At 38.4% G+C, this 23,672-nt stretch overlaps 1 protein-coding gene across 2 annotated transcripts in view; it reads left to right on the top strand.

Annotated features, from left to right (window-relative positions):
* Positions 1-1,380: 1,380 nt before the first annotated feature.
* PDE7A (phosphodiesterase 7A) overlaps positions 1,381-23,672 on the top strand; it is a 111,511-nt gene continuing 89,219 nt past the window's right edge. The window contains exon 1 of one of the 2 annotated variants that reach the window (XR_010378471.1): positions 1,381-2,478. Coding sequence is in view for 1 of the 2 variants with exons in the window: in XM_010987163.3 (XP_010985465.3) it covers positions 2,341-2,478 (138 nt within the window). In the remaining variant the exon portion in view is untranslated. The remainder of the gene's footprint in view (positions 2,479-23,672) is intronic. The other variant, XM_010987163.3, reaches the window with a different exon arrangement.

The following is a 23,672-nucleotide window of genomic DNA, read 5'->3' as shown; positions in this document are numbered from 1 at the left end:
GGTTTTGCAAACTTCTTGGTGTAGGAATTCTTTATTCTTGGAATCCTTTGTTCTTGCAGCTGTCCACATGGGTTGGATCATGGTGTTCCTGTAAACCTCCAACAAAACAAATGTAATTTTCTATTCTGCAACTTGTTATCTTTATATGAATGAGAAAGTGTTAATATCCTTAAACTTTAGAGCCTTGAAAATAGGCTATCCTATTTCAGGCTATAGGCAACATTGTTTTACAAAAGGTGCAGAACCAGGAAGACTAAGCCTAGGAAACAGAGCACAGGGTTAAAGCCGAAGAACAGATCTAATATGGAGTCAGATTTGTTCTTTTCTATTACATCATGTTTCCCTGACCCTAGTTTCCATTTAGAAACTGTTACCTTAGAAACTGTCAGAGGTAAATAGGAGAAAGTGCTCAGCTTAATCCCAAGCATACAGAGGATGCTTGTTACATCTACTAGATGTTGTGGTAGCAATTAGGGTTTCAGAGATGGGTTGGTTCACTGGCACTAAAGGCGAGCTTACCATCTGGTGAAGACAAAAATCCATGAAATCACAGTGCAAGTTATATTCTTTTAATAGTAGGGAGCAAACAAGTAGAAAAATACCCAGGAGGAGATAGAAAGTTTTAAGTGATATAAAAGAAATAGGTACCGTGGAAAGATGATAAAAGGTCTTGCAGACTTCCGTTGATTTAAGGGATCATGAACACATGATACCTGATCTCATCCGATACTGGCTATGCAGAACACTCCAGGACCTGTCACCTTGCCAGTGGCTGGTCCTAACACATAAGTGGAAGAAGGGTAGGTACCTGGAGACCAGAGCCAGATCAGCAATTTCGCCAGCAGGGGAAAGCTTGTTCAGGCTGAAGTCCCAGAAGCTGGGATGCATTTGAAACAAAGGGTTGCAGCTGAAAAGCTTTTGACAGTTTCAGGAGAAATGTGACAAATGAACCTGCAAATTACATATCCAGTTTACAAACCAGGTCAAGAGTTCTTTACTTTTCCCTGTCTTGTAGAAATGAAAGCCAAGAAAACAAATCATTTTTGGTAAAAGGGCATGCAGTCTCCTTCCCCTCTTTGTCTTCTCATTTTCATCCTTTCTTTCTCATTTTTTCCAGAGCATACTCTCACTTCTTCTTTCTCAGGCTCGGTGTTTTCCCTCCAACCCCTCGCCCCCTCCTCAAGCCCGCATTCTTGGCCCCGCTCTTAGCCCCTCTGCGTGGGACAGCCCCGGGGCCCGCACCTGTCAGGGGAGCGCCGGAGCCCGACCCCGCCAAGGGGCTGGCAGTGACGTAGAGGGAAAGACGGTGCCCGCGCGGCCCGCTGACGTCACTGCCGCAGCGGTTCCGAGCGAAGCCCAAGAATGGGAATTCAAGGAGGGAAACACAGCGGTGACCCCGCGGTCAGGGCTAAGCGCTGCGAGTGGGCCGAGTGCTTCGGGTTTCTGGGGTGGAAAGGCCGGAATCGCGCCTCTCGCGTAGGCTGACCCCACCACCCTCCCTCCGCGCGCCGCAAAGCCAGAGTTTAGCGATAAGGGGAATGTCCCCAAACGGTGGGGCCTCATGCGCACGCGCCTCGGGTCGGGGGCAGAGAGGTGGAGAGCTGGGGGTGCAGCAAGATGAGGATTGGAAGGGAAGGAGGACAGAGTTGGCGGGAGGAGACGGTGACAGAGCTCCAGGGTGCCGCACAGGAGGAGAGCGACTCGACCCCTTGGCCGCTAGCGGGTCTCCCTGGGCGCTGCGGCGGCGCGAGGCGCGGGGCCTGCGGCGCGGCGTCGTGACGTCACGGTGGCGGCGGCCGTGGTTGGCGCAGGGTCCGCGGCTGCAAAGTGTGAATTACGCCGGGCTCGCGCCGGCGGCGGAGTGAAGTCAGGCTCCGGGGGAGGGGAGGGGCAGGACCGCGGCGGCGGCGGCCGGAGCTGGTGGCTGCACCCGAGCTCCGCGTGCTTTGGGTCTCGCCGTGCCTCCAGCGTTTTTTCTTGCACCGCTTTACTCTGTCCTTGTTCCGCTCCTCCCGGATCCTCTCCTCTCGGCCGAAGAGTCTTGGGGCGCCCGACTCCCCCCTCTTACTTTGCCTGTGCTGCCCCCGCTTGCACCCCGAAGCCGGGCGCGCGGTGGTCCTCGTAACTGTCGCGGCGGCCGCCGCAGCGCCTTCCCGCCGGCTGCCCGACCGGAGTGTTGGGGTGGGGGAGGCGTGAGCGCGGCTTCCCGGCCCGGGGTCGCCGCTCGCCCGCCCTGCCCCCGCCTCGGCCTGGCGCCCCCGAGCCGCGGCCCCTTACCAACGCAGGGGCCGGCGGCCGCGGCAGGGCGGGCGCCGCGCGGGGGCAGGGCGGGCTTATTCAATGGAAGTATGTTACCAGCTGCCGGTGCTGCCCCTGGACAGGCCGGTCCCCCAGCACGTCCTCAGCCGCCGAGGAGCCATCAGCTTCAGCTCCAGCTCCGCGCTCTTCGGCTGCCCCAATCCCCGGCAGCTCTCACAGGTAAACGCCGCCTCCGGGGACCCACACTTGGGGGCTTTTCTCTTTTGTTTCCCTCCCGCCGCGCTTCAGCTCCTCGACAACACCCCCCACCCCCGCCTTTCACCCCAGACCCAGCATTGCCCATTGTTTGGCGATTTCTAGGCTGGCCCCTCGGTTTGAGAGCCTTTTCTTTTACCGTTGGGGCGGTACACCTTCAGACCCCCGGCCTCCCCAAGCCCAGACACGGGTGGGTTCTGGGAGTCCTTAAGACTCTCCTCAGGCCCGCCCCTCTCCGTGCTCAGCGGCTTAAGATTCAGGAATGACTTTGTCTTCCTCCGTTTCTCGACGTCTCAGTCTAGAAGTTGGGCCTCTTTTCCTCAGTTGTGGTCCTGGGCACACCTGTCTCCCCCGCCCCCCGCATGCACACACGCACGCACACCTGTGCGGGGTTCGAGCCTCGCCTTCCCCAGCTCCCGCGCGCCCCGTGGTGCTCGGTTGGTCCTGCGGTTCTCCGAACAATAGGCCAATTCTCGGTTGCTCTTGTCCCCGACTCCTTCGATTGTGTGGATGGACCCTGAGTGGTATCAAAGAATCAAGTATCGAGAATGCTTCCTTGAAGCTTCGGTTTCCGTAAAGTTGATAGCCAGGAATCAGTTTTGTTTTTAATTTGATAAACAGATTTTAAGAGAAAAACTACTGATGGAGCACTCACAGGAAGACTTTGTTTTGAATGGTCCAATACCAGTTGCTCCTGAGAATTTCGAGTTTTTTTCTGTGGTGATGCTGTTGGCCCAGCGCCTTAGTTCTGGCTGATGTTGATTGCCAGATTTAAAATAGGCGAAAAGAATTTTGTTTTGTTTGCATTTGAACTGAGTGCCCTCCATTTCTGCTGCCAGAACGTTACATGTTCATGATCCCTTTTAATATCAAATGTATTTATTTTTCCTGTTGATTAATATTAGCATTTTTATGGGAGTATATTTCTTCTCTCCAATAATATTGTAAATATCTTGAGCCCGATCTGTTTGTTTTTTTTTTTAAATGCTGGTGTAGATGGCACCTGGTAGAGATTTTTCTTATAACAGGTGTGTCCAGTAAGTATTTGTCATTTGCTGCTTCGCCTACATTGTAGAGAGAGAGCAAAAGCCTGTATTTGGGTTTCTCTGAGTTGTTTTTATTTAAAATCAGACTTCTTTCACAGGACAAGGTGGTATGCTAATAAGGTCAGAGCCAACTTGTAAACATTATTATAATATTAAGTGGCATTTAAAAATAATACTGCATAGTTATTTTGAAAGTTAGGTCAGTGATCTGTCTTTATAGTACTGCTTAAAGCATTTTCAGGTTCCAGAATTAATGTTGAAGAGATACTAATGCACTGCTGAAAAGGTTTTTAATGGTAGTAACTTTTTTCATTTCTCAATATTATTTTACTTTCTCATATCAGCAGCACATGACTAATACCCATTTCTGGCTCTTTCTCAATATTAAAGGCAATCGCTAGTCATTTGTAAAATTATAAAACATGAATAAGGTTACTTGTGCTCCCCGAGGAGAAAATGAATGAGTTGGGAGATTCCAAGGGAATTAGAACAAGTAAGGCTGATGCCAGGGGTTTTACCTGATGTCTTAATTAATCCACAGAGACCAATTTTAAGCCCCACTCCTTCTTGACTTATTTCCTAGTCTTAAATTTAAATGGGTAATGGAATTTAAAAAATAAGATTGTAGCAGATAAAGCAAATATTGTAGAGTCACACCATAGTTTACTAACTCTTAAAACTTAAAAAAAATTTTTTTGTATCCCAGAGTGAAGTATATAGGAACTTCTGAAAATTTGAGCAGGAATTTTCCTAAATTAACACTTCTTTTCAAATCAGTGATACTCAGCATTAAAATGATGGTAAACTTACCATGATGCTGAATGGGTATATTTATCATTATCAAGACTTTGCTTATCATTTAGTACTGACATACATGTTGCTAGTGATTTCTTTAGGGCCAAATGGAAATTTGTAATAGACAAAAAAGAGGTAGAAAATCTTGGAAACTTATTCAGAGCTCTGTAAAATAAATATTTGGTTAAATCAAAAGCTTTCTTTGCCCTTGAATTATCAGTTCCTAAGTCTAAATCTACAGGAATTATAAATAGTTTAGGTGGTCTTCTAGTTTCATTTAAAAGACTTAAAAAAACCTCATTTTTCTTTTTCTTTCTTTTTTTCTTTAAGCACGAAGTAGAACAGTTATTTTTATTAGAGTCTTTCTATTTTAAAGTGTGTTCAAAACTAGCAATCTTTTCAGTTTTTTATTTCATCATAATATTGGAGCCCAGTTCATAGTAGGTACTTAATATGTATTTGTTGAGTGAGTGAATAGGTAATGAAGTCATCTTTGACTGAGCATTGGCTTAAGATAGGAAATAAGGTAAGGACTTTCACTGAGGTTCAGCAGTAACTCATTTCTCCAAAACTTGGTTTGGAATTTGTAACTGCAGACTTTAGCAGATTCAGGAAATAAGCAGAAGACTCTGAGCAACCAAAATAGATTTGGAGATCCTCTCAGAGCCTGTATGTTTTAGGCAAAAGTCTGACAAACTTGTTTTCCAAGTAGCAGTAAATTTGAAGGGGGATGGGAGACTGCTAGAGTCAGGTTCATACTGATAGCAGCAAAACTTGACAGCTGATACACCAAAAGCCTGGGATCAAAAGAAACACTCTTCAAAGCTGGCAGCTTTCAAAAAGACATACAGTTTAGGGGCTTGAGTACAACACAGTAATGTTTTTGACATTAGTCAAAATAATGTTTAATAGAGTCTGTTTTTTAACAGTTAAAAGATTTATACTAAAAAAAAAAAAAGATCTCCACGTCAATTTAAGTGTTGGTGCTTAAATGGACAAGCATCAGTTATCTGGAAAATTCATTTATGTGGAACACCAGCTTTCTCAAGGATGCCAAGTAAATGAGGCATTCATTTTTTTGTTTTAAACCAAGTTATGTACTACTTTCTCAAATGGTTAATATGAATTTTTAAAATTATTTTTAAAATGAGGATAATAAAAGAAGAGTGTTTTTGCCATTTGGGGGTATCTATTGTTGATTACTGAGTTGAAACATTTATCTTGCAGAATACAGTTCTTATTTGGAAGAAAACATTGTGAGAGCAGAACTTATCTTGTTCACACACAGTGCTTTGCATAGATAGGTGCTAATTAAGCGTGGAAGTTGAGTTAGCGTATGGATGGCACAACAAAGTAGTGCACCTGGGATTATTTCAGTCGGATTTCCTCTACACTGGAAACAAATCTTATCTGGGTTAGAAATTTGAGGTTTAATTTTTAAGATTTATCATAAATGTATGATACACATTTTTATTGAACAAATGTTGGAATCTAACATGTAAACATATGCTTTTAATAACGAACTAAATTTGATTTCTAATTTAGCATCTATATATATTTTTTCTAAATAGATTTAATTTTTTTAGAGCAGTTATAGGTTCACAGCACCACTGAGTAGAATGTGCAGAGATTTCCCATATACCCCCTGACCCCGTACATGCGTAACCTTCCCCATCATCAGAATCCCCAACCTGAGCAGTACATTTGTTACAATTGCTGAACCTGTGTTGACACATCATTATCACCCAGAGTCCATAGTTTACATTAGAGTTCATTCTTGGTGTCTTTTTTTTTTTTAATTCAGAAACTATTCCACAAATATTTACTGAACACCTTCTGTGAATGAGGCTCCTTCTATTAGGTTCTGAGAAAATGTAAAAAAAAATCACTTGTGAGCCTGCCAACCTAACCAAGTGTTTCTTTGATGGGTTGCTTTCCTTATACATAAACATTTTTAACTGTGGTTGTAGCGTACATGTCTTTTGTCTTTAGCAGTGTTCTTAGTATGTGACAAACTATTAAGGTCCTGTATGTGCCAGAACAGTTCAAGGCCCCTTGGATACAAGTTGGTTCCCCCTTCAGGAAGCTTACAGGATTGTGGTGGGGGGAATGGTATGATTACATGTGATAATTTTTATTGGAGTTACCAAGGTGTAATGAGACTGCGAGAAGGTGTACCTAAATTTCCTGGGTAAATCAGGGAAAGTCTCACGTAGTAGTTGAACCTTAGGCCAAGGCCTGAGGTTAAATAGATGTTTCTAGGTAAATGGGTGCATGTAGTGGGAGACGGAGAGAGGATGGCGCAGGTAGCCATGTAGATCAACCCTGTCGATAGAACTTTCTGTGATGATGGAAATGTTCTCTGCAGTGTCTGACATAATAGTCACTAGTCCTGTGCAGCTAAGTGAGCACTTGAAATGTGGCTAGTTTTGACTGAGGAATTTTAAATTCAGTTTTATTTGAATAGCTGCATATGGCTGGTGGGTACTGTACTGGCAGAGCAGGTGTATGGTTGTACTTAATGGTCACTAGTAGTGATATCATGTTGACCTGTCAGTAGCACATGCTCCAGGTGCTGAACATTAGAGCTCCTTTCAGATTCTTGCTGTTGTCTGCAAAAACTGTATTGAATACCTTCATGCAAATCTGATGAGGCCTTTAGAGTGGAATCCCTAGATTGGGTCAAGAAGTAACTTTTGACTTTCTAGAATTTTCTGTTCTTTTACAGTACCAAGATGAATGATCGTAACTTTCATCTCCATTCTTACAGTATTAAATCAGAATAAATACTATGTAAATAAAGATTTTATAAATATTTTATAAACATTTATATAAATGTTTTACTACTTTCATAGATGTGCTGTGATACACTGAGTTTGTTTTCACTTGACAGTAAACAAGAGTGATCACTTTCTGAAGTGTTTTTTGTGCGTTTGTGTTTCCTCTTTTGTGACACTTCATTTGCATATCCTGTGCTTGCTTATGAGGGCTCTTTATACCTAACATCAGCGATCTAACATCAGCTTGTAAGTGTGCATTATTCCAAATGTTGTTGCTCTAGTAGTCGCCTCTTCACAAACCTGGGTGCCAAAGCCAGTACAGCGGGTGGTGTGAACAGTTGTGGACCGGAGTGGGCCTGTTCCCGAGACCGTCCTCCCTGCCCACTCCCAAGACTCTTGTTTTCTTGGGACCTTAGTTTCATCTTTTCTGTTTTCAGAAATGCTTCATTCTTTGGTTTAAATGCAGTACTGCCATGTTTCGGTTTTTACCTCTGAACAAGTACGTATTTATACTATACTTCAAATATATGCTCAAACATAATATTAATGTAAATTTATAGCGTATTTGGGCTGTAGTTCTGACTGAGGAGTAGATGTTCAAATTACTGGTTTATAAGCTGTCATCAGGAATGCATTAGCCCGTGGCATGTGATCTGAGAAGTTTTAGACCTATGCCCAGATTTTGCTGCTTTGTTACTGTGCCTAGAATTCCGTCAGTTGTACATACTGTCTACTCAAAAATTCTTTTTTAAACACAAAGGTCCTCCAAGAGGTAAAATATTAAGCTCTTTACAGGAGTTAGGAAGATTAGGGAGCTCACTTTGGTTGGAAAGAGGGAGAGGTTGGTACCATCCATTCTCTCTAAGGCGATTTCATGAGACTTCTGCTAATACTAACAGTGTGAATTTCAGTTCTTCGTTTCCCTTTCCCTCCCTCACTCCCTCCATTCCCTTTTTCCTTTCTTTTCAAAAGGATCCAAGCAGTTTTAGAGAATTGTCTTTTTTACTGGGGATGGTACAGAGACAAGTTTGGGAAGAGGAGAGCTGAAGAAAGGGAAGTGGACAAAGCTTAGTTTAACTCAAAGTTTTTGTCTGGGATCATTAATAGTCATAAAGACACCTAGGAAATTCAGATGATAAAGATCCCTTATTGCATGCAGATCCTCTTAAGAAATTTAATTTTTATTTTTCTGTACTAAAGACTGTGTGTGTGTATCACATTTATTTGTGTTTATGTAAAATTTCTATAATTTTGTTAGAAGTCTCGACTAAAGATCTTTTCAGACCTGGACATTCTTATATTCCCTCTGGCCACTCCAGAAAACTTCAACAATTAACTTTTAATCTTCTAACTTAAGAACAGATCAGAACTTTTTTATTCTGGTTACAGAATGCTCATGTTTTATGATTAATTTGAATTGAGAGAAAATTGAGTGTTTATTCTCTTTCACATTTAAGTGGCCTGTTCTTGCCTGGAAGTAGCATAGACTTTGTTAAGTTTGTACACAGTTGCCAAATGTGCCTTTCAGCAGTTTATTCACAAATAAATGATACTTTTGCATGGTTGCATTCAGGTGTAAGTGCTCATGTGATCAGTGTCTGAGGAAAGGAACAGAAATTGCATTTGGAGGTGAGCCTTCTCAGTTTGCGGGTTGGGCTTCATTTTGCCTGCTGGCGGGAAACCTTCTGAAGGGATCTTGTGGTTGACAGAAGGGTATCTCCTGCTAATAATTAAAAACAATTTTTTCATTGAAGTGTGATTGATTTACAGTGTTAGTTTCAGGTGTACAGCAGAGTGATTCAGTTCTACATACATACGTATTTTCTCTTCAGATTCTTTTCCATTACATGTTACTATAAGAAATTGAATATTCCCTGTGATATACGGTACAATTTTGAGCAGGAATTTTGGACTACTGCTCCATGCCTCCACCTGCTGGTAGAGATGGCTCTTCATTTTCTGAAGATGATGGCTAGAAGGAGAAGGAGAGGACAAAGGCAGGGCATAATTTGGGAAAGAAAATAAATTGTTAGTTGAATAATTAAATTTCTGTAAAGCCTACTCTGTTTCTTGGAGTTTTGAGTAGACCAGCTCTAGTTCAGGACCGTGTAAAGTACTTGGCAAACAGTGCTGAATAAAGATCAGTAGTTTTGCTTCAGTATTAATTATAATTGTTTCCACTTTTGAGTACCTCCTACCTGCCAGATACTGTAGTTGATGTTTTTAACCTTTACTTTATGAGATAATTGATAGTGCTCCCATTTTTACCAGAGAGTAAGTCAACTGAGCTTAGAGACATTAAATCGCTTGCCTGAGGCATCGGGCAAGATCTTGAAGAGCCTGTCACATTCCACACCCTTACTTTCAGACTGGCCTGCCTCACTGGAGAAGGTGAGTGGAATATAGTTAGGCTTTTAGGTTTATGGATTATAGATTTTGTTGGCTCATGGATCTAGATAAAGAAAACAAATTTGATGATTTGAGGTGATTAGTTGAGGTGATAGCCTTCACTCTGGTCTTTTCAAATCCTATCTGGAGTATTTTGTTCTAGATGCCACATTCTAGGAGGACATGATTAAGCTAAATTGTACCCTAAAGACAGTGACCAGGGTGGTGAGGTAATTTGAAACCATATTGTTTGATCTGTGACTGAAGACATTGGAGACATTCAGTTTGGAGAATAAAAGATTCACGATTTGGGCCAGGAGGTGTGAAGAATGGAGGGTAGGGGGAGTGTTGGGGAAAGATGATAGAGCATTGCTTTGAATATTTGAAGGATTGCCATGAGAAGGAGAGGAAGGGGAAGAGGGTTAATTTAGGTTTTGTTTGGCTGTATGTTCTCAGTTGCTATACCCTGTTCCTGCTGTGGGGTCAGTCGCTAATATACGGGAGAAGATGCAAATTTAAAGTTGTTACTTGCCCGAGGTAACCCAAGTAGGGAGTGGAGTAACTCTGGGTCATTCTGACCCTAAAGCCGGTGTGTTCTCTTCCTCTCACTGCATGGGAGAAGGATGTTACCTCGGGGTAGATAAGGACCACTAGGTAAAAACAATAGAAATAGAAAGGGAGATCTTGTGTTTAACCAGTCTAGTAATAAAAGAAGTGCATGTTAAAAAGAATGATACTGATTTTTGCTCTCAGATAAATTTTTAACAAGTAAGGTTACAGAAGTGCCTGAAGAGCATACTTACGCACTGCTAGTAGGGTCTAAATTGTTGTAAGTTTTCTGAAAAGTAATTTGGCAATTGAATAAAAAAATTAATACTTAGGAAACGAATACTTTTGCCTGATAATTTACTTTTGGGGCTCTATGCTGAGCAAATAACTGGAAATGTAGATAAAGATTAATCTTAAGGATATTCAACATGTATTTATCACTGAAAAATTTAAGATAAATAATTTACAGATGGTTAAACATATTATAGTATTTCTTATTTTGAATATATAGTATTTAGTTTTATAATGTGTGGCCACTAAAATGCTTTGAAGAATTTAAAGTATACCTAATATAAATGGTTTACAAACGGCTAAAGAAATTTTAGTATTTCTTAATGTTTCTGTATTATGTACCCACTAAAATACTTTGAAGAATTTGAAGAATATTTAATTGCATGAAGAATTCCTTAAACAACATTGAGTAAAAGAACAAACCAAAAAACCTCTGGATATCTACTGATTTTTATCTCAATTTTGTTTAAAAGTAAATCACAGAATATATACATATCCACACACCATACATGCTTGCAGAAGGAAAAAGAAGCCAGATGTATCCCAAAATGCTAACTGAAGCTAATTCTGGGTGGTGAAAGTATAAGTAATTTTTAACTTTTTGTTTAGAATTTTGTGTAATTTTACCAGTGTTCTTTTAACGTGGATCTTCTTTTTAACTGCAGTAATCCTAGAAAAAGTCAAACAAGCTGTATTTTGGCCCAGATCTCTGACAGAGATGTCCAGAGAGGAAGTAGGCTGCCTCATGAGATTGTAAATTCACAAAAGATACTTGGATAAGGATATTGTCAAGGATTTTGACTCTTCTAGTTCCTTCCAGCTTCATGATTCTCTAATTATTTGGGTAACTCAGTCATATGCATGACAGGTATTTTTGTATAGCTCTGATAATTATGAAGCAGTTTCCTTGGGAGATGTTGGAAAGTAAATTTAAGTATAGTTTCTGTTTTAAAGACGACAGCCCTTTAAGAGATCTTAAACAATGGCAGTGGTGGAAGGAACAGAGACAGAAAAGTCAGGAGTTGGGTCCAAGTTCCTGATTTGATTTGAGAGGTTAAAACAAAACAAAAACAAAAATACCCCCCACCCCAATTTCCACCTTCTTAATTTGGGAAACCAGGTAAATCGTGAAGCTAGTAACAAAAAATACAAAAGGAAGAGGAGGCAGGTTTTGTTTTTCTTTCCTGCATGTGTGTGGAGGGTTGGGGAAGGGTGGTGATATATTCTGACTTCAACTACAAGGGTTTTCAGACTTTTTTTTTCATACATCCCTTCAAAAAACTTGGGGAAAAAACTATATATACCTTCTTACACATCTAGAATTTTTCGTCTTAAGTTTCAGTATTTGTAAATGATGTAAATTTTGGTATATTACTTAAATCACAGATTTAAATATATCCAGGGGAATTTTAACACTTTGATATCCCCCATCATCCATTATAATAAAATGTGAACAAGCTCAGTCAGAATTTTAACATTCCTTATTTGTCTTTTTGAACCCATTTCTGTTTAACTGTCTCTACATGTTCTTATCCTAATGTATTCTTTAATACTTGAAAGTATTTTATCAGTCTATCATATTTACCTATAACAAAAGTAAATTCACTCACAAATTTAGTAGATGGGAATATAAAGTGCTTTATTTTAGCAGTGTCACCCAATTCTTCATAGTTCTATGCAAAAACCATTATAACTTAAAACATTTAAAATTTCCTGTGATGTAAGGCTATGTCACGTTTATTTCGGATTGAGTTATCAATACGATAGCCAGTATGCAATTAAAACAGCACATATGAGTTATAAAATTTAGTAAATATTAAATAGTAAAATTCTATTGGAAATGCATTTTATTTACTTTAAATTATAAATATTTATATTTTGTCCATTTATAAATAGTATTAGAAGATGGGGTTCTACATTCTCTTCTAGTTTTACTTTAATAGTGAAAGAATTGAGAAGTCTCATTCACAAGTGTAGTAGATGGTAATAAAAAGTGCCATTTATTTTAACATTATCACTCATTCTTTTGAGCTGACAGCAAAGTAATCCATAATCAAAAATATTTTTAATGCTTTCTTATGTAGCAGCTGAATTTGATTCTCCTTACGTTTTCACGAAAGTAAGAATTAGTGACCTCTTGACTTGAAAAAAAGATTTTTTTTCCCTCCAGATACCCAGTCTGGAGAGCAGTTAATTTTCTCAGCATGAATATTTTAAACTCTTTTTTTGGCTCTTCAGCTGTCGTTAGACCCCAGCTCCACAGTAAGTTTCAGGAAGTGTTGAGAGTTATCTACAGCAGACGGGGAGAGGAGGTAGATGAAAACTGACGTGTGTCAGCAGAATGGTTCTAGAAAATTGTACATATGAAAATTGAGAACCTAGAAATCAGTTCCTCTGAAACTCTCCAGGCCTGTGTGCTCCCCAGGGTATGTATTCATGACCCTGCTTGTAGACCACTGTTTATTGTATTCTACCTTATTATTACCTTATTGCTGTATTTTACTGTTTTTCCAAGGTATGCAGAAATAGTACCTTATATATCAGTTTTTATCAGGTTTTTGATTGCTCCTAATCCCTGGTCTCCATACTTAATTACTCTAGATCTTCTTTGAGAATGGAATCAGAGTATTAATGCTTGAAAGGGACCCTATCAGTAATTTAATTCATCTTCAACATTTTAAAGATTTGATAGTTAAGACTCAGAAAGATCGAGTGTTTTCTCCGAGATTACACAGAAAGTGGAGAAGTTAGAGATTTAAACTTGGTTCTTCCAACTTTTAATCTGTTGCTTTTCTCACTATACTCTGACTTTCTTACAAAAGGATTGATCTTTAGGATTTCCTTAAGTTGCAGTCTTTCTTGACTGAACATTATTCCTTTGAGCAGGATTCTTCTACACCAGTGATTATTTGGATAAGTTAGAGAAAAAACACTCAATTTTTAAAATGTCTAAATTACTTCTATTTAAAATATGGTCAGAGATAAAGCAAAACTATTACTGAAAGTGTATTGGGCCTGTTGGACCATTTAATTTGTTAAAATGTGATTAATGTGCAGCTTAGCAGGAAAAACCTTTCATAAAGAAACATATTTTACCTATATTTTAAAATTTAGGAATAAACCTTTTTCTTCCACTTCAGTGAATAAAAGAATTTTAGTGACTAAAAGAATATGCTTGATTTACAAAGAGCTCTCACTCTAGTCATTTATGTATGGAAGGGTGGATGGTGGAATTTTTGTTTTTAGTTCATTTTACTTTTTGCTTGAATTCTTAATAGTGAACCTATTTTTTAAAGAAAAACAATGACGTTATTCTAGAAAGCAAATTTTTAAAAAAGACTTTGTTTTTTAAGAGCAATTTTATGTTCACAGTAAAATTAAGAGGAATGTACAGAGATTTCTCCTGTATCTCCTGTCCCCACACATAACATAGCCTCCCCCATTGTCAACATCCCCCCACCAAAGTGGTACATTTGTTACAATTGATGAACCTACATTAGTATATCATAATCATGCAAATTCCAAACTATACATTAGGGGTCACTCTTGGTATTGTACAGTCCGTGAGCTTGGACAAATGTATAATGACATGTATCCATTATTATACTATCATACAGGGAACTTGTACTGCCCTAAAAATCCTCTGTGCTCCACATAATTATCTTTATCTCCCCAGTCCCCAACAACCACTGATCTTTATACTGTCCATAGTTTTGCCTTCTCTAGAATGTCCTATAATTGGATTCATATCATCGTTAGCCTTTTCACATTGGCTTCTTTCACTGTGTAATATGCATTTAAAATTCCTCCATGTTTTTTCCATGATTTGGTAACTCATTTCTTTTTAGCACTGAATACTGTTCCATTATCTGGTTGTATTACAGTGTATCCATTCACCTACTGAAGGACGTCTGTTAGCTGTTTCCAAGTTTGGGTGTCATGAGTAAAGCTGCTGCAAACATCTGCAGTTTTTTGTGTAGACATGTTTTCAGTTCCTTTGGGTAAATGTCTAAGGAGTGTGTTTGCAGGATCATATTAATAAAAGTATGTTTAGTTTTGTAAGAAACCACAAAACTATATACCAAAGTGACTGTACCATTTTATATTCCCATCAGCAATGAAGCAATGAATGAGAATTCCTGTTGCTCCATACTATCAACCAACATTTGATGTTGTCAGTGTTCTGGATTTTAGCCATTCTAATAGGTCTGTAGTGGTATTTCATTGTTGTTTTAATTTACATTTTCCTGATGACATCTTTTCATATGCTTTTTGCTGTCTGTATACCTTCTGTGGTGAAGTGTCTGTTAAGATCTTAGGCTCAATTTTTAATTGAGTTTTTTGTTTCCTTATTGTTGACTCTTAAGAGTTCTTTATATATTTTGGATAATAGGCCTTTATAAGATGTCTCTTTTGCATATATTTTCTCCCAGTTCATGGCTGTCTTCTCATTCTCATGACATTGTGTTTTGTAGAGCAGACGTTTTTAAATTTAATGAAGTCCAGCTTATTTTTTTCCCATGGATTTTGCCTTTTGCGTTGTATCTAAAAAGTCATCACCATACCCAAGGTCACCTACATTTTTTCCTATATTTTCTTCTAGGAGTTTTATAGTTTTGTCTTTTATGTTTTGGTCTGTAATCGTTTTGAGTTAATTTTTGTGAAGGATGTAAAGTCTTTGTCTAGATTCATTTTTGCATGAAGATGTTCAGTTGTTCCAACACTATTTGTTGAAGAGACTATCTTTGCTCCAGAATATCTTTGCTCTGTTGTCAAAGAGCAGATAACTATATTTCTGTGGCTCTATTTCTGGGCTCTCCATTCTGTTCCATTGATCTGTTTGTCTATTCTTTTCATCAGTATCATACTGTCTAAATTACTATAACTTCATAGTAAGTCTAGAAGTTGGGTAGTGTCAGTCCTCTGACTTTGACCTTCTCCCTCAATATCGAGTTGGCTATTCTAGGCCTTTTGCCTCTCCATATAAACTTTAGAATCAGTTTGTCAGTATCCCCAAGATAACTTGCTAGGATTTTGTTTGGGATTCCATTGAATTTATAGATGAATTTCTGAAGAATTGACATTTTGACAATATTGAATTGTCCATGAACATGGAATATTTCTCTGTTTACTTAGTTGTTTTATTTGGTTCATCCAGGTTTTGTAATTTTCCACCTACAGATCTTGTACGTATTTATGCCTCAGTTTTTCATTTTGGGGAGTACTAATGTAAATGGAATTGTGTTTTTAATTTTAAATTCTTCTTGTTCATTGAATGCACATAGGAAAGCAATTGACTTTGTATATTAACCTTGCTGTAATCACTTATTGTTCCAGAATGGTTTTTGTCTTTTTTTTTTTTCAGATTTTCTGCATAAATGATCATGTCATATGTGAACAAAGACAGTTTTTTGTTTTTCTTTCTAATCTGTATACCTTTTGTTTCCTTTTTTGTCTGATTGCATTAGCTAGGAGTTCCAGTATGATGTTGAAAAGGAGTGGTGGGTGGTCTTAGTCCTTGAAGGATTCTTTAGTTTTAACAGTACACTGTAAGTAAGATACATAGGAAAAAAATTAAGAGTACTCAGTAGAAAGTTAGCAGAAGACTCACTCAGTTCCCAAAAGAAATACAAATGTAGAAAAACAGATTCAGCTTTGCTAGTAATAAAGAAAATGCAAAAAAACAAAAACCAAAAAAAACAAAACTTGGGAGGAGGAACATTTTCCTATTGGCAAAGACTGACAAAACCCGATGTTCACAGGGTGTGAGAAAATAATTCTTCTTGTAAATGGAGCTGGGAACATCATTTGATTCAATGCATTGAGAGGACAGTAGGTCTTTATTATACTAATCAAAATTTTAAATGTGAGTACTACCCCTTCTGCAGTCCTGGCAAAAGTGCAGTTGCAAAACTTTGCTAAGCTATATGTGCGTAGATTTTTTTGGTAACAATTTGCAGCACTGATAATGATGGATAATTAGATTATTTCAGTGCTCATCAGTGGCGCATTGGTTAAAATATGGTGTTTTAGTTCAGCACAAAACTCTACAGTCAGTAAAATAGTGCAGTGGATCCATATTTGTCTTTGAGAGGTATACATAACCATTTGAATGGGGAAAATACTAGCTGCAAAGTGGCATGTGTTTTAGCCTATTAATGTAACTTTCTACGTAACACCTGTGTTTGTGAATAAAAACACGGAGGATATTGTATACACCAGTTTATGAATACATACAAGTCTGGAAGATTGCTCAGCAAAATGTTAACAGTGGCTGTCTTTGGGTAGTGGAATTTATGGTAATTTTTACTATCTTTGTACTTTTGTGGATTTTAAGAAAAGTAATACAAGTATGTCATTTTTGTAATCAGAAGAATCTTTTAAACTTGGCTATAGGGAGAATTGATAATTCTAAATGTCATTTAAGTAGAAATAAAATTATGAAGAAACTGAAGTCTAGTTGCCTGATAATTTAATAAGCGTAAATAGGTGGGTCAGAAGTGGGTTATTCACTGGCACATAGTAGGTATTTAAAGTGGTTTATTAAAATGGAAGTATAGCGGTTTGATGTATGGAGGAATGCACTATATTGTTAATGGAAAAATGAAGTGAGTTTGGTGACAGTTTATAAAAAATATTTTGCCTATTGCAGAGCTAAGAAGGCAAGCTTTCTGTTATAATTAAATTACATGTAACTTAATATAGAGGGTGTCTATATTATTATAACATATTTACAGAACATAAAACGTCTTCAAGAATATTTATGACCTGGAATCATAGAACATCAGTGTTAGGAGAGACTATAGAAATCAGCTCCATCAACATCCAGATGAGTAAACTGAAACCAAAGAGATTAAAGGACACATAGAGCAATCTGCAAATCTCTTCTGTTGAACAGGCTGATTTTGGCTACTCAGTTTTTGCTTGAACATATTTGGAATAAGAAAGTTACCACTTTATAAGGCAATGCATTCTGGTGTTAAAAGGTGTAATGGGTTGAATAGTGTCTACCAAAAATTCACGTCTACTTGGAACCATAGAATGTGACCCTATTTGGAACAAGGATCTCTGCAGATATAATTAAGATGAGGTCATATGGGATTAGGACAGGCCCCAAGGGAAGTCTTTACAAGAAGAGGGGAGAATATGCAGAGACTCTGACACAGACAAGGAAAAAGACCAGGTGAAGATGGAGCAGAGATTGGAGTGATGTAGTTACAAGCCAGGAACCCCAAGGATGCTGGGGTACACCAGAAACTACTAAGAGGCAGGAAAGGATTCTTCCCTAAAGCCTTCAGGGGGAGCACAGCCCTGTGGACACCTTGATTTTGGACTTCTAGCCTCCAGAACTGGAGAGAGAATAAATCTCTGTTGTTTTAAGCCACCCAGTTTGTGGTACTTTGTTAGGGCAGCCATAGGAAACTCATACAAATGGCTTTGATTGTTTGAAATGTATTAGTTCATTCTTTCGGTCTTCAGATGTTTATAGAGCACTTTTTATGTGCCAGGCACTCTGCCAGTTATATTGAAGATAAATAAGACATGTTTCTCGCCTTCATTCTTGGGGCTCAGTCCATCAGGAAAGACAGCTATGTAAATACATAATTGCCATACACCTGATACGTGGTCCATTAGGATGGTGTAGGAAGTTCATAGGGTGTATGTGATACCGCAGAAGCGGGAGAACCAGGGAAGGTTTTACAAGAGACCTTTTGCTTGGTGTGAAAGAGAGAGCTGAAATCAGCCTCTGTGGGAGTTCCGCTTGATTCTGCCACCGCCCGTGCTGTCACTCCTACCTGGTGGAAGGTACGCTTGGTTGCTGCAGTAGCATCCTGTTCCTAGAATTCTCTCTCCACAGGTCGGTTGAAGTAGTTTTTAAAATGCAACCAGATCATGCTTCTGTGTGAACATCAGTGGGTTCTTATCACAGTGAAATTAAAATCCAAACTCCTTTTCATGGTATGGCCCCATGAAATCCGATCCTTGCTGACTTCTGTTTCGTCTCCTTTTACAGTGGTTGTCTTGCTGTCTTAACATTGTCAGGCTTGTTCCCATCTTTGACTTTGTGTTCGGTCTGCCTTCTGATCCACGATCTTCCCATGGCTCCTGTCCTTCAAGTCTCAGCCCACCCTTTACAGGGGAGTCTTCCCTGACTACCTATTTAAAAAGCACCTGTCGCCCAGCTGTCCTGTTACCTTGTTTGATTTGTGGCACACACCACTAATTGGATTTGTGTGTCTCTGCTTGCCTTCTGCCCCCACCTCACTTTCCACACCAGCCTCCATAGAATGTGTGGTCAGGAAGCAGCGATCTTGTTTACCTACTCAATTCTGTGTTCTTAGTGTACAACACACGGAAGTGTTTAGCACAGAAGAATGAAAAACTTAACTCTCTTAGTCTCATGCTTATCATGTCAGATCACATGTCACCATAACTCTCATTGGGAGGAATGCCAAGTTGTATTCTCATCATTTCTTTTTATAGTCCCAGCCTGTTCCTTCCCTGCAAAATTCTACCTCCATGTTTATACCCTTTCTGAGCTGCCCTCTGTGGTATTGGAGCTATCTTAATCCCTAAAATTATGTAATCTTATTTAAGACATACATCAAGATTTAGAAAATTTGCAGAAAGTAACAGCTGTAAATGTGTTTCTAGGGTTTGAATTTAGATCTCTCTGACTAGAATGCCTTTCTGCTGTGCTTCTGTGGGAGAATGATGTTTTTGGTGAGTGGGAAGTAAAAATCCGAAATTAGAATAGGAGCCCTGTCCATTTGGAATAGAAATAGAAAATACTTATTATTTGTCTCTATAAAAAGAATTGGGTGATATTTGTTAAAAGTAATTCTAAAAAGTAACTTGAATTCTTTTTTAACTAAAGTTAATACATGCTTGTTATAAAGAAGAAAGTAAACAGCACCCATAGTCTCCCACCCAGAGATAACTGCCGTTAACATTTTAGAACATTTTTATCCAGTGTTTTTCTGCACAGAAATAAAATATTGTGATGTAATTTTCCTATACGAATCTTTCTCTAAATTTTGAAATTACTTCTTAATTACTGGATGAAAACATATTGCCAAATCTCTTTCCAGAGAAAGATAATCCCAATTTACATTTCCATGAGCAGCATGTGAGTACCTTTTCATACCTTGCCAATATTTTTAGTTTGGATTTTTCTTGGTATTAAACTTGAAATGTGTTTATTAATTACCTACTGTCTATCTTCTATATCCATTATCTATTTTTCTATTGGCAACTTAGTATATTTTAAACTTTTGAATTGGTTTATATTGATAATGAACATTTTTGTCATATGTGTGGCAAACTTCCCTTTTTGGCCTTTTTTTTTTTAATAAAATGATGTTCTATATATACTGCTAAGCCTTTATCTGGTAAGCCTTATCTCTTTCACAATGTAATCATGGGAGTAAATTTTTGTTAAAGAAGTATTAAGTATTTTAAATTCTTTCACACATAAACTTTTTGTTTTCAACATACTAATTGGATAAAGATCTTTTTTATTTTTTAAATAAGTTTTGTGAGCTAATTATCAATAACATTATTGTTGATTATCTCTTTGTAGTTTAAATACATGGTAAAAGGAGGGTGACATGATACGTATTTTTCAAGAACTGAGAATGTGGAATTGGAGGAAAAATTTTATGCTGGGAAAGTGTATTGAAAATGACTTGAGAACTTCTGAATGCACTTTCTCAGCACACTCACTATTAAAGCATTTGGCACACAGTTTAACTCGCTCTCTCAAATAGTTTTAATTTTGTGATAATACCTCAACTTTTATAGTAAGAAAAATGAAAAATAGAACTCATTTTAGATAGCATTTCTAAAAATCTCTACAATTTTGAAGAGAATTTATATCTTATAAATATTTAAAGGGATTTTTTTAGTGGCTTATAATATTATCATAAAAGATGACAATTTGAAGATAAAAGTAAACCCGTAGATTACTTGAAAGGTATAGAACCAACATTTTCATTTTCTCTTTGTTTCACAGTGAAAATGCTCCAAATTTGTATTCAGAGAAAAACTTCCCAGAAGTGACTCCAAGGATTTTTGTGATTGTCTTTGGCTCATTTCCATTTGAAGTGTAGTTTTAATAACTTTTTCAAGGCTTTCCACTTTTATTTCCCCAACATTGGTACTTTTCAATTTCTCTCTCTCTCTTTTTTTTTTGGTTAGGATACTTTAGAGCAGGATTCAAGTGGGCTATACAAGAAAGGCCATTGAAGATATAAAAATAAAATTTAGAACGTTTATTTAGGTTTACTTTTAAATTTATTATTTTAGATCATGATTTTATTTATGTCACAGGGAGGTAGACACAGAGACACAAAAGTCATGGCAAAATCTATGTAACGTTTCAAAGGGTTCTTGGAGTTCATCCATTGTACGTGTGGAATACCTGTGTTCCCATTTAACCATAACCTTCCTTGCCTCCTGAGTGCACTGAGCTTCAGCTCTTTGTCTACTGATTTATTTGATTTTATTAGCCAACTCTGATTTCTATCCTTAAGGTTCTAGCTCAGGGTTAACTCTTGGAACAGCTGACCTTTGAATACCTATCTGTCCTGATTTCAGTTTGATTAAACTATGAACTCCTTAAGAGTGGTCAGTATTTACTTAGCTCTGTTCAGCCCAGTGTTTCACACAGAGAAGGTACTCAGCAAATGTAAAAAGTGCATTGAACCTTTATGAAGTCCTGTCAGTGACCCAGTCCTATAGAGTCCAGCTTCCTGCTCTACCCACACTCCTTCCTTGTCCCCCTTCTCACAGTGCTGTCCCGAACCCTGCCATGGCAACAATTACTTCTGTCTTAAAGGACCTTATACCATCTCAAGGTGGCCACTGTTAATTCTTTGATGAGTAAAGGATTTCTGGTAGGCCTCTTGAAGTGGTGGTAATATTCAGATCCCTTCGTATAAAGCTGGTAAATGGCATGGTCAGAATCAGGGGTAGGTTTTCAACTGTTTAGGACTTTAAAAAATGTCTCGATTTCTCCTGGGGCATCGGTTGTCATAGTAGATCATACACCACTGTTGTTGAGTAACCAAGTGATGACTCTAGGCAGTTTTTTCTTCAGTACACCATGGGCATAACCCTAGGTCAACACACCCTCTTTATCTTTTAGCACAGAAGTATAGAACTAGATAGAGAATACTAAACTGAAAGAAAATGCCTGTAGAATTTTTCTTGTTAGAAACTGGACCAGTTGGTTCACATACAACACCAGTGATACCCAGTAGAAGTACAGTGTGAGCCACATATGTGAACTTTAAAATCTTCCTGTAGCCACATTTAAAACAGTAAAATGAAACAGGTGAAATTAGTTTTAGTATATGTTATCTAAGCAACTCTATCCAAAATATTAATTTAACATATAATGTTAAAAAGATATTAGTGATAAATTTTATGTATTTTTGGAGAGCACATCTCGGTTCTAACCAGCACCATTTCAAGCACTCTCTAGCCTCAGTGGCTGCTAATTCTCATTGGACAACATGGCTCTAGAAATAATGATGTTTTATAGTACATTTTATTAGAGAGAGTCAGGGCCACCTCTTTTTTCTATAATTAGACACACTTGTAGTTATATTTTATGGGGTTCTATATATTTCCTCTGTTCAAACCTTAAGTTTAATTATTAGGCTTGGAATTATCAAGATACTGTGCAAGTTAGCTGCATATTTAGAGAGATTATATACAGTAGTTCCCCCATATCCACGGGGGATATGTTCCAAGACCCCTACTAGACACCTGAAACCACAGATAGTACCAAACCCTACATATACTGTTTTTTCCTATACAGACATACCTATGGTAAAGTTTAAAAATTAGGCACAGTAAGATATTAACAACAGTAACTAATAAAGTAGAACAATTATACTGTAGAAAAAGTTATGTGGATGTGGTCTCTCTCAAAATCTTGGTATACAGATTTAGTGCCTTTTCTATCTTAACTAAGCACTTAAAATGCACTCTGGCTGTAAGTTTTGCAGTTTGAGATGTGACAGCAAAACTAACACAAATTTCATTTTCCTTCGTTCTTACCGTAGATCTTAGCAACCTCAGCCTGTGGGGGTTTTTTCTTATTAAGTCAGGAGCTTTTACCTTTTCACTTAAAGGAAGCACTTTATGGCTTCTCTTTGGCATATCTGAATCGCCGGCATCACTACTGTTGTGCTGCGGGGCTGTTGTTAAGTGAATAATTGTTAAGTAAAATAAGGCTTTCTTGAACACAAGTGCTGAGATGCCATGTTGTTCTGATAACTGAGGCGGTGCCGATGCTCAGTGACTAGCAGGCGGGACACACTGGACAAAGGGATAATTCACGTCCCAAGTGGGACGGTGTGAGGTTTCATTCCACTGCGCAAGAGTGATGCGCTTTTTAAAACTTGTGAATTGTTTATTTCTGGAGTTTTCCATTTAATATTTTCGAACTGCGGTTGACCGTGGGTAATTGAAACTGTGGAGAGGGGAACCGCAGATAAGGGTTGACTACTGTAGTTTGAAAAATAAGAAGACAACAAAGTTTTGAGCAGCTCTGTTTTGTTTTCTTTGGGCTTGGCTGTTTTAGTTTCTTGGTTTTGAGGGTCGGGAACTTCAGCCTTAAAAGCTATGCTTTTCATAGAGGGGCCATCTCTCCTCCAGAAAGAATTTTAGGTTGAGGGAAGCTGTTGGGAGAGAAAAGGCATAAAGCTTCTTACTGGGTCAGATTCCAGTATACCCCTTGCATGGAGACTTTGTTTCCTCTAAGAAATACAAATATAAGAGATGAAGCAAAAGGCTTTTTTTAAAAAGTAGAAAAAGTTTATTTCGTTACGTGGAGCCAGTCTTATTTGAATAAGGCTGGTATGCTAGTGCCGTTGAGGAACGTGAGTAGATAATTTATTCTTCATTATTAAAGAACACAATGGCTGGATTGCAGACCAGGCCCCTTGAATGTAAACATCGGCCGGAGGAGTCATGCTTTATCCCAGCGTGAAAGTGGATAGGGTAAAAATCCCTTAGATCTGCTTTGAAACCATTTTTAAAGACTATATATACATATTTTTTTTAAGTGAAAGCAAGTTTATTTAGAGAGATACACACTCCACAGATAGGGTGGGGTCTGTCTCACTCAGAAGGGAAAACGGCTTAGGAGACACACACTCTAGGCAGAATGTGGGCCATCTCAGACAGGTGAGAGGAATAGAAGCCGAGAGGTGTGGGGTGTTTAAAGTAAAAGCCAGATACACACTCCATAGACAGAATGCGGGCTGTCTCAGAAGGTCAGAGCGACAGAGCCACA

The sequence above is a fragment of the Camelus dromedarius genome, chromosome 30 (genome assembly GCF_036321535.1).
Source record: "Camelus dromedarius isolate mCamDro1 chromosome 30, mCamDro1.pat, whole genome shotgun sequence".
NCBI classification, from domain to species: Eukaryota; Metazoa; Chordata; class Mammalia; order Artiodactyla; family Camelidae; genus Camelus; species Camelus dromedarius.
Note: the sequence above shows the minus strand (reverse complement) of the source record. Positions and strands in the feature narration are given on the sequence as shown.